The sequence below is a fragment of the Protopterus annectens genome, chromosome 13.part0, assembly GCF_019279795.1.
Source record: "Protopterus annectens isolate FY-2018-M chromosome 13.part0, PAN1.0, whole genome shotgun sequence".
Taxonomy (NCBI): domain Eukaryota; kingdom Metazoa; phylum Chordata; order Ceratodontiformes; family Protopteridae; genus Protopterus; species Protopterus annectens.
The window spans coordinates 417,040,674-417,056,186 of record NC_056747.1 but is presented as its reverse complement, the minus strand read 5'-3'; the positions used below and the strand labels follow the sequence as shown (position 1 = coordinate 417,056,186).

Genomic DNA, 15,513 nt, shown 5'->3' with positions numbered 1-15,513 from the left:
ATTTGGTTTCGGTTTAGGCGCTTTATTACCATTAAAACTATACTTATAATTTAAAACAGTTAAGAAGTCTGTTTGCTGCTTAATGCTATTATGCAGTCTTTCATTGGTAAAATTACCTCCAGAACGATCGCTATATACTGCTTCTTTATAGCTTTCTGGACCAGTCTTATTATTCCTTGATCTCGCTCCCTGGCGTTCATCATCCCTTTCACTCGACTGTGGAATAGACTCATGGTCATCTTCTGGGCGAAAAATAAAGGGCAAGTCCAACACGCTGTCATTTTGACCACACACATTCCATTGATTAGAGGCACAAGCTCCTAGAGCTTCTCGCAACCGACCATTCTTATCAGCGTCTCTCTCCCCTCTACGAAACACTTCCTGGTTCCCTGGTAGGTCCGATCTATTCGTTGATACTGCTGGGCTCCTTCCGGTTAGCAGCTCGATGAGCTGCGTTAATTGGTCAGTTAATCTGTCCATTTTATCCCCACTACTCAATTGTTCCTTCCCTTCATTCACGGGCGCCGAGCCCTCCTCCAACTCCATAACAAAACCAAAAAAGCAAGTAAATGGAGACAAGTGACGAAACCAAAACCTTAGCACAAAAAATAACACTTGTGGAGGAAACAAGGCTCTTGAAAACTTGATCACCAACGTTTACATTCCAGTTATATTGTTTTAGTGTTTCATTGAAAATATCTTTGCTGAAATTTGCTGTATTTCATATCCGATTATAGATATGTTTATCTAAGTTATGGTAAGTGTAAAAAAAGGAGCTACTGCCACCCCAGCTATCTGGATTTTTGTAAATAATTATATCTCATTTGTGAAAATTAATATGGTTTATATAAAAGTGTGACAGAAGGAGACGCTGCCAGCCTAGATGTCTAGAATTTTGTAAGTGGTTGTGTGTCATTTATGTATAGCAACGGGATTCATATGCCTGTGTTACAAATGTATTAGGACTGTATGTCATATTGTATAGATGTGCGCTGAAGAGATATTTTTTATACACTACTGTAACTGTTTAACAGGGGAGACTGAAACCCAGGAGATTAACTTGCAAAACTTCAGAAGAATGGTTGAGGTTAAGTTAATTTATACTTGGGCCATAAACAAAAGATGTTATCTCTCAGTTTCAGTGCAGTAACGGACACAATTTCTAGAACTAATAGTTTTTTGTATTGTCTTTACATGCAGAGGAATGTAAATTATTTTACAACTTCCACCATTTGCCAACTATCTCATGGCTATGTATTTTTCACAGGAAGATGGTAAATGCTGGCAGTTTCTAGCAATGGAAGTTTTCACCTGGGATAGTCAGGTGAAAAAAGCGATGTCATCCTGCAAGTATCCCAGCAGCAATATATAAGGTATTAATTTAAGAACTCTGAGAGAGAGAGAGAGAGAGAGAGAGAGAGAGAGAGAGAGAGAGAGAGAGAGACGCTGGGCATTTCTGTATTTTCTCTTTGACCTGACAAGAACATCCACTCACCATACTTGCCTTGCTCTGTAAGCAAGTTAACTTGGGTACAGTAATTTCTTTTAGCTTCAGTAAGGTATATAGTAAAGAGTAGTTTAGATATTTTCTGTATTTATTTGAGACTGTCCTGCAATGTTCTTTTAAATATTTCCTGTGATTCTGAACTCTGAAGTTAGTGTGATAATTTACTGAGTATTTTCTTGTTCATTTATTATTAAATATATTTAAACCTGTCTTTGTGGTTGATATTTGTGAGAAATATTTAAGCTCTCAGAGTACTTGCATATCTATTTGGTGACACTGTGCAGGCCACTCCTAATAGCCTTGCTCTTGGTCAAACTACCATTAGGTTAATAGTAACATTACACAGTAAGATTGGACACCTTTTGAAAAAAAGTCGGCTGGTGGCAGTCCAAACTACCTAATAGTCTGGGCAAAAGGGGCACAGCTAGTAAACCTGTGTCATCCTTTCATAGTGTGTGTGTGTGTGTGTGTGTGTGTGTGTGTGTGTGTGTGTGTGTGTGTGTGTGTGTGTGTGTGTGTGTGTGTAAATCAAATTGCAAAGTGCATGCGTGTCAGCTACTTGGGCAGGGACACAAAGCACTGATTGGACAGAGGGTACTGGACGTTTTTGATTAGCCAGCTGAGATTTTAACTCTATAGTTGTGCCAGTGAGAAGTCTTATTGGGGATCTGGAGAAAGAGGGAGAAACCAGCCCCAGACTGGTCTCTGTGTGCTCTTAAGGGAAACTGCACTTTAGTGTGCATGTACTTGTCATCCATCCAGTGTGCACATCCCCCACAGTTGCCAGTGGTGAGGATTGAGGCTCCATGATTATTAAGTCAGTGCTGGGGTGTCACAGTGAGTTCTAATAGCACATGTTGGTATGTGGCCACTTATGCTGAGAGGTGGCCTACTTTTGTCAGTTTGTCTAAGCATTACAGTTTCACGGTTAATTTGTAGGGATATTCAAAATAGGATGTTTTCAGCGGTATCAAATGTTACTCCCTGGTGGTATGTAAATTGTTGTTAAACGTTTTTGTGGATGTAAGGGGATGTCTATAGAATTTTTATACAGATAACTGCTACACTACTTGCAGGCATGTTTTGTCTGTCATGCCTGAATATACTGTATCCTCGGGGGGGGGGGGTGATATCATTATCCTTTATTTCTTTTTTAAACAGGTTTCAGTAATTATGACTACACCAGGAGTGTATGTGGCAAGCGATTTACTAAGGTGAGTTTGGGTTCTGTTTTTTGCTGAGATGTACTAGGTGACTGGTTTATTTTGGGGTTGAAAGTGGTGGTTTTACAAACAGTTGGACCTGAGTTGGGGTGAACAGCTCCTCTAATTTTTTGAACACCTATTTTACAGAGGGAAGAGTGTGGCCAATTATATTTTGATCTTGGTTTAGTATTTGATCAAAAATTTGGATACTTAGTTTTGAGATATTTATAGACAAATAAATATGATATAGTTTGCTTGTAGAAATAGGGTGTTATGGAGAAAGGTAGGGTGGGTAGAGGTTGATATTCTTTGTGAGGATTTGTTGAAGTCCCAAGTACTTGAAAAAGGTGGACTTGATAATTGGTGATAAAAACTAGTAGAGTGCGGAGGAATAGCAAAATAATTTGCGTTAGGGGCATCTTATTTAACTTGGGTTTGACCTTTGTTGTACATAAGGATTAAAAAATGTTAGGAGGGAACTGGGTTGGTTCTAAAGATAAAATTTGCTAGTTATGGGGGGGAAAGGATTAAGACAGTTTAAGAACAAGTTCTGGGTTGTAAACAAGAGTGGGTGTTACTAGTGGGGACAATTCTATTGACTTTCTTCTGGAGGCAACTGATGGGTATTAGTTTAAGGAATATATGGGTGGTGCTATAGAAGTATAAATATAGAGTAAGAAGGATCAGGTGGGAATTGGGGGTATGGTAGGGAATCTGAGTAAGCCCAAGTGTTAAGCGAGGGCGAACGAAGCTGGCTGAAAACTTGGCAAAGAGACAGAGAAGAAAAAACAATCAGTGACTTAAACAGCCGCACATATGCTGAGAGAGATAAGTAAAAGAAACAATGCAGTTTAAAAGGCCTCCGATCTGTTAGTTAAAGTCTTGATTTTGTTGCTCTAGGACACAGGTGTAGTAGAAGAGCAAGTCCAATGTCACCTTCACCTGACTAATGGTGATAAAAGTAAAAAAATTGCACTTGACTGCTTGAGCAGCTGCATAATGTAAGATGGTTCCTATACAAAGTCCAAAGGCCACCCCAACCCCCACAGATCAGCACAACAATGATTTAAAGTAAGTCAAAATGCAGTAGTGCAGCTGAGAAAAAGTAATGGCTCAAGAACTTGTTAGGTAGCTAATAAGGTCAAGTAAGGATGGCATATGAAGGCATGTAGCTAGGTTTGAAGAAAATCTTAAAGATGGGCTCTAAAGAAACCAGGAGGGTATGAAGTAGGGGAGAGTTAGAAAATAATGAAATGAGTGTGACACTGGAACAGGATATAAGGAACTGATAAAGAACACAGGACAAAGAGATCCAAGGAAAAAGAAAAGAACGAAGAAGCACATGGACAGGGGCATGTTACAGAATAGGAAGGATGAAGTCACCACAGGAGTTTGGAGAAACTACTTCAGAGATGGCACTGATTGAGGAAAAAGTTAGGGTGGAACACAGGACCTCATCTCCCTGGGAAAGGGAGAAGAGGAAAAAATGATGTGGAAGACAGCAGAATGAACTAGAAAAAGTAAAAACTAACATGAACAGGTAACTAATGTGGAAGTCACAGGAATAAATGCAAGAGATAAGTGGATGAGCTCCAACAACAGAAAGTGAGATATGAGAAGATAGGCCCACAAAGTAAGAAGTGAAGGTATAAATAAGGTAATTACAATTAGTAAGTCAATTACTAGGAGCATTTGATCTTTGGGGAAATAAAGCAAAACAAGGGCAAGTCCATACACCATGAAAATGTTACTAGGACTGACTACAGACTAAAGAACAAAATCAGGTGAGCAAAGATTATGGCAAACATTGACATGTCATTTTTATCATCAGTATGAATGATAAAGCAGCATGGACAGTAGAGGAAACAGACACAAAAGAAAAAGAGATGGCCCAGGGATGTCAAGAGCCGAGATGCACAATGATCTTGGACACCCTACCAATGATTTTAGCTAGTACAGCAAGGAGGCTAAGGATTAAGAATTACAGTATCTGGCTACACCAGTGGGCAGGGGACATACATCCAGGTATGTGGTTAACTGGAGAAGAAGCATGGGATAGTTAAGGCCTCTACATTGACAACTGGTTCCACCTCAACAAAAAAGGATAGTACTGTTAAAGACAGGCTCAAGAAATATGCGTTTAAACTGAGATGGACAAACAAAGAGAAACAGAAAAAGAAATACACGAGGGCTAAATGACTATAAGCCTGAAAACAATGTTGTATTGGAGGGAAATGTAAAAAAAGCAAGCATAAAACAAAACAGAAAGAAAATAAACTGATATGGACAAAACAAAAACAATTTGTGAAGGTGATGTTGTGCAATTCCCAAAGTCTAATTAAAAAACAGCAGAATTGTACGATACCACTATCTGAGAAGGTAGACAGAGCATCACCAAAATTTGGGCAATGGAGCCTGGCTTTGTACCACAGGGGACAGATTCCTGACTGTAACCCAGAAGACATATGTTTGATTAGCAGTATCAGGACAGAAGCAGCCAGGCAAGGAGGAGGAGGACTGAAATAGTGTAGTATATCATGATTGCCTCTACTGGGGAGATGGTGGGTTCCGTCTGCATGTGGGGGGCATACTGATCAGTACTAACTTCTTGATGGAGATTAGGAAACTCACCACTCACTCTTAGGGGGAATGGTGGGACAGGGATGTTAGGAGGGAAAAGTCCCTTGTGGAAGTGAGGGGATAGTCTCTGCCACCATCCCACTTGCACACCCTTTCCCTATACTTCGCCATATGCATATAGCTAGAGATAGGGAGAAAAGAAGCAGACAAAATTCAAAACATCCCTAATGGCTGTCAGAATGACAGTCCCTCCCACTCAATCCTCATCCCTGAGATGGGGAATGAAGAGGCTGATTGACCATGAAGGGGACTGATGACTGACAGACAGCAGGGGACAACAGTCTCAAAAAATGTGGCTAGTGCAAAAGCAGGAGTAGAATATGGTGTTCTCGTTCTAGCGTATATTTGAAAGTAGAAATTAGTTTTTGGAAAATGTCAGTTTACTTAACAAATGGTACAGCAAATGAAGGGATTGAGGAAGGACGATAAATTAACAGGATAACTGACAAAATGGAATACAGAAGATGGTCAGCACAATGGCAGTCAAACTAAAGGCATATGACAGGGGAAAGCAAGTGGATGAAAATCATTAGCAGCTGTCTACACATATTAGGGACAATGGTTATGTGGTGCAAAAGTGCAGAAGGTGAAAGCAGAAAATAAAGCAGTGGTAAAGGGAGACCTACAAAAGTACAGTTGTGTACACTTACCATAAATGTAGATGTTAGAGTGTATTCACTGTTGCAGTCATTACATTTGGGCAATCTGCTGGCAGGATGCCCTCAGTCGGCTTGAATTCCAAAGTCCTGGGTCCTGCGTTGGTTGCTGTCTCCTCTTCCATGACGTCAGGGGTATAAAACATGCAGCCGACGCCATTTTCTTTAGTTTTTCTTGCCCCAGATGTCGGGTACCCCCAAAAAGGTAGCAAAAACATGTGTGTGTGTGTGTGTGTGTGTGTGTGTGTGTGTGTGTGTGTGTGTGTGTGTGTGTGTGTGTGTATATATATATATATATATATATATATATATATATCCATATATATACATACATACATACACACTATATATATATATATATATATATATATATATATATATATATACACACACACACACACACACACACACACACACACACACACACATATACATATACACACACATATACATGCATCAATATAAACTTTACTTTCATCTACAAGCAAATACACCACATAGGTTGTAGAAGATAGAGAAGAAAAGATAAACTCCGGAATGAAAGGGGGATGGCAGGAGGGTAACTTGGACTGCAACAGTGAAAAAACTCGAACATCTACATTTACGGTAAGTGTACACAACTGTACTACGTTCTTCGTGCTTTACTGTTGCAGTCATTACATTTGGGTAGAATTCCAAAGCTATGGTTGGGAGGCTGGAGCTAAACAGCATTAGGTGCGGCTTTAAGGCCCTGCACAACCGCAGTGGCAAAGCCTGTCCTGGACTTAGGAGGCAAATGATAATGCTTTGTAAATGTGTGAACAGAACTCCAAGTAGCAGCCTCTAGAATGTCTTTGGTTGGTACTCCTCTGAGAAAGGCTGCCGAAGTAGCTGCAGCTTTGATGGAATGAGACCTAATGCCCTTGGACAGAGGTTTACCATGGTGTAAGTAGCAGAAACGGATGCAGTGGCTTATCCACTTTGAAATTGTCTGCTTTGAAATAACCTTTCCTTCTGATCCTGCAGCATATGACACTAGTAATTGCTCAGTTTTATTTAGAGCTTTAGTCCTGCTCAAGTACAATCTTAGCTGTCTGTGTACATCCAAGGAATGCAGAATTCTCTCCCCCTTGTTCTGTGGATTTGGATAAAAGGTTGGCAGATGAAAAGTTTTTGGTTAAGAGCTGCACTGGAAACCACCTTAGGCATAAATGTAGGATTTGTCCTCAGAGGCACCCTGTCTGGGTAAAATATGATAAAAGGCTCTACAGCCATGAGGGCCTGTAGCTCTGAGACTCTTCGTGCTGAAGTAATTGCTAGTAGCAGAGCTGTTTTCTATGATAAGAACTTTACATCAGCGGTAGCAGCTGGTTCAAATGGAGGCAGGGTGAGCTTTTCCAACACATAATTGAGGTCACATGCAGGTATTGGTGATCTTCTAGGGGACCTTAAATTTTTGGCTCCTTTAAGATACTGCCTTAGTAAAGGATGAGAAAAGATTGGTGGCTCTGTATTGTAATGAGCTGAAATGGCAGAGGCATGGATTTTAATTGATGAGAAAGATAGACCTTTGTCAAGCAGCTCAGTCAAATATTGTAATATCTGAGGAATATTTGGTTCTGCTGCATCAGTTCCTTGTGCTCGATTCCAAGCACAGAATTTCTTCCATTTATCAGCATAAGATTTTCTAGTACTAGGTCTTCTAGCTTCCAAAATGACATCCATCACAGCTTTACTGAGAGGTGTTGTTTGTATAGCTACATGATCAGTCATGCTGCCAGGTACAGTGTCTGGAGTTGATTGTGCAGGATCGGATTGTTTTGCTGGGACAGTAGTTGAGGTCTTTGAGGTACGGTCCAAGCTGGGTACTGAGACAAGTTCTTTAGGCTTGGGTACCAGCATTGGCGGGGCCAGTCCGGGGCAATTAGTATCATCTTTGGTTTCTCTTGTCTGACTTTTAGGAGGACCTTGGGAAGAAGGGGCAGAGGAGGAAAGGCATAAACTGATGGTTTTTCCAACTGAAGGATAGGGCGTCCATTTTCCATGCTTGTCTGTGATAAGTCCTTGTGCAAATCTTTTCAACTGATAATTTTGAGGAGAGGCAAATAGATCTATGTCTGGGTTCCCCCATTTCTTTGTTGTCATGCTAAAGACTTGTGGATCTAGTTTCCACTCGTGAGGATCCATAAAGGTTTCTGTTTAAAATCGTCTACCAGAGGATTTTGCTTTCCTGGCAGGAATTGAGCTTGAAGATGTATTTGGTAAGTGAAAGCTGTGTCCCACAGTGCCATGGCTAATCTGCAAAGGGGGTATGAGTGTGTGCCCCCTTGCTTGTTTATATACCACATGACCGTGGTGTTGTCCGTCTTTATCAGTAGTTGTCCTGGATGAAATAAGTCCTTGAAGGCTGTTAGGGCATTTTGAACAGCTAGCATCTCTTTCTGGTCGATATGTAAATGCATTTGTTTTGGGGTCCATATGCCCTGAATGCATCTTCCTGCCATGTGGGCTCCCCATGCATAATCTGATGAGTCTGTTGTTAAGGTTTGGCTGGCAGGGGGTAGAGTGAAGGCCCGTCCCATGTTTTGGTGACATGTCTTTGCCCACCACAGAAACTCCTGTTGTAGGCAGGGAATGAGAGGAATCACTGTTTCCAGACTGTGACAATGTTGACTCCATAAACTTTTTGGGTACCATTGAAGTTTCCTCATATGCAGTCTTGCATATGGAATCAGTAGGATGCAGGATGCCATGAACCCTGCAGAATTTGTCTTGCAGATAACTGGGTTTTCGCTGCCATCAGTTTGAAGTAAGTAGTCAGTTGCCTTTGCTCGTCTGGCGTGAGGTAAGCCATCTGGGTAGTTGTATGTAAGCTTCACCCAGGAATGTTATCTTTTGAGAGAGTACAAGTTGTGATTTCTTTTCGTTTACTGTGTACCCTAGGCATGTTAGAAGCCTTTTCACAAATGCCAGATGTTGAAGAAGAATGTCCTTGTTCTCTGCTTGAATGAGACAGTCGTCCAAGTAAGGATATATTTGTATACTTCTTTGTCTGCAAAATGCAATTACTGGTGCCAGGCACTTTGTAAAAACCCTGGGTACAGTAGATAAGCCAAAGGGCAGTGCAGAGAATTGGTAATGCATTAAGCCAGCCTTGAATCTGAGGTATCTTCTGCACGATTGTCTTATTGGGACATGCAGGTATGCCTCATTTAGGTCTAGTGTCACCAGCCAAGCATTTTTGCCCAGCATGGGCAGAAGCTGCTGCAAAGTCAACATTTTGAATTTTGGAATGTCCAGTTGTGTTCAAAATTGATAACTCCAGTATTGGCCGCCAGGCCGCGTCCTTTCTGGGTACCAAGAACAGTCTTGAGTAAAAACCTTGTCCTTTTTCCTGTTCTGGTACTGGCTGAATGGCCCCCATATTCATGAGGGACGTAACCTGTTTTTGTGCCTCTGCCCATTAATTCTTTTGGCAGATCTGGCCAACCGTGTGCCACTGGCAGAGTATGGAAATGGAACCTGTATCCCTGTGATACTATGTTTAGTACCCACTTGTCCTGGGTTAGTAACTACCAATTTTGAGCAAAAAGTGCTAATTTTCCCCCAAAGGGCTGCCAAAATATAAGTGCTTGTTGTAGGCAGAGGGAAGTCATTGGGACTGTTTTCTGTAGGTTTGCACTTGATCTCCTCCAGATTTGGAGGTAGAAGCGCCCCATTGCTTTGACCTGTATGAATCTTGTGCCCGATATCTGGAACCCTTAGGGCGTCTGGATTTGCCCCTTTGAGCTCTGTCTGACACAGGAAAGGACCAATTTTTTGTAGGCCAGTGTGTACTGAATCTTGGTGGCTGCACTTGTAAGAAGTCTTTTACAGTTTGCATAGACTTTGCTTTGTCTTCCATTTTCTTTAAACCTCTTCTGCCTTAATACCAAACAGAGTATCATGCTGTAAAGGTGCATCTAGCAATTTAGCTTTAACATAAGGCAAATTTTGTTCCTTTAGCCAGGCATGCCTCCTAATCACAGATCCAGTAACTGCGGCCCTGCAAGAGGCCTCTAAGGAGTCAAAACCACATTGCAAAGTATGCTTTCCAACCTGTTCAGCTGCATGCAATAATTCCTGCAATTCTTTATTTTCTGCACATTTAGAAAATCATCATTTTCTGTTTCAGCAATCCCATAACATGTTGTTGATACTTGAGCATATGAAATTGACAGTTTAAGGCCCTAATTGCCAAGGTTGCAGATGTATAAACCTTTTTTCTCCATCTGTCCAGTGCCCTTGAATCTCTGTCAGAGGGGGTAGGATTTTTTGCTGTTGAGGCCTCAACTTCCCTTTGGACCCTGTGAAATAGTTTCAGGATCAGCAGCAGGGTTTCTAAATAAAAAATTATGTGAGTCAGGGACCCTGTAATATCTGTCAGGCTTGCTGGGAGCCGGGGGGTAAGGAGTCAGGGGTTAAGCTTGACTCCGAAAGCACATCATCCACAATGTCTAAAACAGGGGGAATGGCTAAAGGCCCGTGCCGAGGGAGAAGGAAATCCCTGAGCCTCTTTTTGATTCTGAGAAATCTTGACTCTCCCAGTGAAAATGCTCCCTCAAAGTATGCAAGGTTTCTCCAAATGAATAATCCTCAGGAGGTGATGCAGATGGTATAGACTCCTCTGCATCAGAATCCTCATAGGGAGGTATAGATAATTCCTGATCATAAGAGGAATCAAAAGAAATAGAAACCTGATCTGAAGATTCATAATCAGTGTCTTGCCTAGGCCTCTTATCTGGAGGGGGATGGGAACCCCTTATCAAGGTAATAAGGTCTTCAGCCATTTTGATAATTTGTTTTTTAGGCAAAGAGGCCTGTACACATGGCTCATGCGTCAGTTTTTTAGTTTTAGAAGGTGCTTTTGTCTTTGGTTTTGCAGCTGTCGTTGGTTTGATATACAAATGTTGAGGCCTGAAAACCCCCCTCAGAAGCCGGTGCCTGCTCAGCGGCTCCAGACCAATCCGAGGGAGATACATCCATGAGTCCAATACGTTTGAGTATCTCGCGACATGCCGGACTCCACATGGGTGTCGGTAGAGGCCTGCGACTTTAAAGTAGCGGGTATCAGAGGCTGCGAAAACACCTCACTGAGTACCGGCGAACCGGTGACTGGCTTAGAAGCTTCATCGTCAGTTTTTGACCTCAACTGTCTCTCTTTGACCTTTTCTTTGGGTTTTTTTTATGTACTCCGGTAGTTGGATTGCTATCCGACGACATTTCTGGGTAGTTAAATCTGTTTCCAAAATACTTTGAGGCAAAAATATACTGACGCTTAATAGTGCGTTGGTTAAATCTAGCACAAAACTGACAGCCAGGCACATCGTGATCAGGGCCTAGGCAAGGAATACAGTATAAATGGAAATCCTTATGAGGTATTTGCTTCCCACAACTAATACAATTATTAACTTTTTCTGACATTGGTATGGAGCAAGAAAAAAGTTTCCCAAATGGGGTAATTAGCTTTAGTGAAGACTTCAGTTCTGAAACTCAAACTCGAATATTTCAGGAGTCGGCCGACCGGCACTTGCGAAATGCTTCTGCTTCAGGCACCGCGAGGCAAGAAAGACTAAAGAAAATGGCGTCAGCTGCATGTTTTATACCCCTGACGACCTGACGTCATGGAAGAGGAGACCGCAACTGACGCAGGACCCAAGACTTTGGAATTCAGGCCGACTGAGGGCAACCTGCCAGCAGATTACCCAAATGTAAATGACTGCAACAGTGAAACACGAATAACATCCATGGTAGAGAAGGAAAGGTTCCTGGGTAAAACAATTTCTTCAGCTGATGGCAATAAAACACTAAAGGAAAAAAAAAACACCTGCATTTTAAAATTCTAAAAGTTATCAAGGTACATACTGAGTAGTTCAACAGAAAATAAAATGAAAATAACAGAGTGTGTGTGTGTGTGTGCGTGTGCGTGTGTGTATTATATAAACTGCATAAAAAAAGTTACCTCTTGAAGATTAGTGAATCTATCATAATCTGTATAGGTGAACAACCTTCTGTTCTTTCGTCCACCAGCTTTGTCCAGCTTTAGGATTTCTTTATGATACTGATGGTCCAATGGGCTTTGACAGGCAGCAGCATTTCTGAACAAGTCGTACTCAAACTGGAGAAAATGGGCAAATCAAAAAGTCATATATTTTAGCGTTAAATAAACACTGCATAACCCCTACCCGCAAAAGTAAATGTCACTAATGAATAAGAGGTTTTTCAGTTGCAGGTATTTAAGATGCACAAGTTAAGTTAAATAAAACACATATACAAGTTGAATATAGGCCCTTTAATTCTTAATCATTTTAATTCCCAGTGTTTTCTTTTCATCCTTATAAAACATTTAGTACTAATTCAAGTTAATGCCATACAATACCTAAATGCAAACAATGAAAATAAACTTTATTATGATCACCATACTGCCAGTTTGTGTGAAACTGGCCAAGATATTTGACAAAAGTGGTGAAAATCAAAATCTGAAATATCCTGTTTTCCACAAAGAACAAACTATCATCATCATCAATAACAGTGAAAAATGCTTTTAACTTGAGTTTAAACTATGAATTGATTTAAAGATGTACAATATATTATAAAGCTTAGGATATCAGATCGTCAAGAAGCTTGTCAGCTGTAATTTTTTTACTCACACTTTCAAACTCCAATGCGGATATCCAGTTGTTTAATTTGTTTAAATTATATCTCTGACATATCTAATGGAGATTTTTCTACAATTAAGTGTACAGTTCAACAACTCTGCCCCTTTTCCTATACAAGTCTAACTTTAACAATAAATTGCCCAACCTAGTGTTATCTGAACATGGTCATATTTTAAAATACTATTACTACTAATAATAATAATAATAAAAAAAACTAGAAGAAAATTACATAAGTATGGCTCTCACGGTAAAACAAAGCTTCACCTATTTACTGGGTAATTAGAAAGGTTCTGCTGCAAAAAAACTAACTGGATGGAATTCACTCAATTCATTTTTTTTCTTATATCATTTTTTGCAAAGTGGCAAGCACCTCTGCACGTCTCATGTGAGGAAAGATCCCCCAGATATATATACATACCAACTCTATGGTCACATAGCCACAGAAAAAGAAATGTAAAAAATGTATCACTCCCAGACTTGTAACAGAAACAGTACTGGCAATGATTTTCTATGAGGAAAAGCAATTAACAAGTTGACACTCTAACCAGTTATGATCACCAAGTTGCAACCTTGTCCACTCTGTACTCCATCAACTGTAGGGAAGTCGAACACAAATCTTACTTTAATACAGATGATGCCAAAAGCAGTAGCAACCTATTTCAATCCAGCTTCCTGAATCCTCTCTAATTTTTTCTTAAACACCCTTACTGAATTATTACTTGCGATATACACAAACTTCCATTTACATAAAATTAATCAAAATATATTAAGTTTACATTTACAAATGTTATACATCACATATATTGTTCTACATCATACAATCAAAGCAACATTACATAAATTATTTGATTCCTGCATTCTCTTACACCTTAACTCTCCTCCAAAATATTTTTCTGTGTATTGTTCCCACAATTTCCATTTTTTGTTTCCATGATTTATATTTTTGTCTCTTCTTTAACTTTAATAATCTACTTAAATAGTTATGTACTCTCTCTAGAAGAAAAAAAAAATGGCGTTTTATACCAGCACATTTTTTCATTTATCTCATCATTCTCCAATTACCACTTTACTCATACAGGGAAGATGCAACTGATAATTAGTATTACCGACCTGCACTACTTGCTTGTTAGCTGATTGGCTCTGTTGGTACTCCTAGGCTTGTAGCTGGTTAGGTCTGTAATTAGCATATAACTAGCTCATTGGTGTACAGGCCATGCACTCCCCCCTCCCCATCTCTACTGATTAGCTCTTTTTGATAATCTAAGCCTAGTTACTGGTCCAGTGCTGCAATTAGCATTTAACTCGCTCTTTGGTGTTCACTGGCAAGCGCAGCCCCCCCACCCAAATTTAACTTCTGACTGCAAGTTATATATTCTAGATTGTCCCCACGACACCATTTTTATATTATCCCTACTCTATTTTACACCTCCTCATGGCCATTTTCGATGTGTGCTCGCCCATCCAAGTATAATATACTAGTTCATTTACTCTTGCTGTAAACGTGTTACTTGCTTAAAAACATAACTATTTTATCATCCGTTGCTTTAAATACAATTACTTAATACAACTGTATTTTAACAAAGCAAGCTATGATTAACCAATGTTATTGACTAGGTGCAAGTACAGGTTTAGGCAACAGACGAACTGCTGTAATTGCAAAGTAATTAATCGCTGTAGTATGAATCACAGCTCTACCCACAAGAAAGCTTAGATATTCAAAAATAGAGTGGTTGTTTCCAAGTTTCAGTTATTTGCAAGCTTAAACTTTCAATCATATTGCTAGCTGCATTTAAGTACATCACTGCTGTAGAATGAACCACTGCTGTATCTACTAGAATGTTGTAGATACTCAGAGAGTTTAGCCTAATGTTTCAGTCAGTTTACAGCTTAAACTGCAAAGCATATTGTTATGCGCTTCTGCGTTTTCCAAATGTGACCTACAGCCCAGTGATGCAGTTTAAGAGTCAATGGTGTTGTATTCAGCATTTAATTTAATGTAGAGTTTTATGAACTATATTTTTGCTCCTTAGAAACAGGTATTGTCTGCTATGTCTCGGATCCCAGTTGCATGTAAGGTATTCTGGTAAATTAATTTGTAAAAGTTGGTGGTGCAGCTCTCAGGATCTCTCTAAATAATTTCGTCCGTTTCCTTTTCATAGCTCCTTCTGCCCCTGTTTATCTCTTGAGTGTGGCAGCCCCTCCTATTCACTAGATTGTGCCACACACTCTAGGAAAACAGAATGTACAGATCTTTTCAATTTACCTCATTTTGTGCTCCAATTAATTTTGTTTTGTAGGGATAGTGGCATGCACACTACTAGAGGCGGCTCTGCTGTTGTTCCCCTCACATCTTAGCTTGTACATTCTCCAGCCATACAGCCATAATTTAGCTGTGAAAGGACTTTAGATTGTTCTTTAATTTAATTATCAATTTTAGCAAAAATTCTCTATGGGCTTTGTAAACTTTTAAAAAAGTATTACTGACCTGCACTATTCACCTGACTGGTGCTGTTGATACTCCTAGGCTTGTAGCTCTACCCACTCAGGCTCACTCCACTCCCCTACCCTACACCCCCATTTCCTTACCCACCACCGTTATACCTACATTTATTCTCATCTAACCACGCACACACTCAACACTGACCAATCATACAAAAGATATCTTCTCTATTACTTTACTCCTAATTACACAGGCATTCCACCCTCTAACCATCAATACATTCACTAAGTTTCGCCACTCTCCTCACATCAAATTAAATTTTCGTCTAATAAACATATTAGCTGGTAAGAATCCTCCTTATTAATCTTGATACTTTATTACTGATATT

The 15,513-nt window shown here is 40.0% G+C and overlaps 1 protein-coding gene across 1 annotated transcript in view; it reads right to left on the bottom strand.

Annotated features, from left to right (window-relative positions):
• MKS1 (MKS transition zone complex subunit 1) overlaps positions 1–15,513 on the bottom strand; it is a 1,448,767-nt gene that overhangs the window by 1,231,921 nt on the left and 201,333 nt on the right. The window contains exon 4 of the mRNA XM_044054835.1: positions 11,989–12,144. Within this exon, the coding sequence (XP_043910770.1) occupies positions 11,989–12,144 (156 nt within the window). The remainder of the gene's footprint in view (positions 1–11,988; positions 12,145–15,513) is intronic.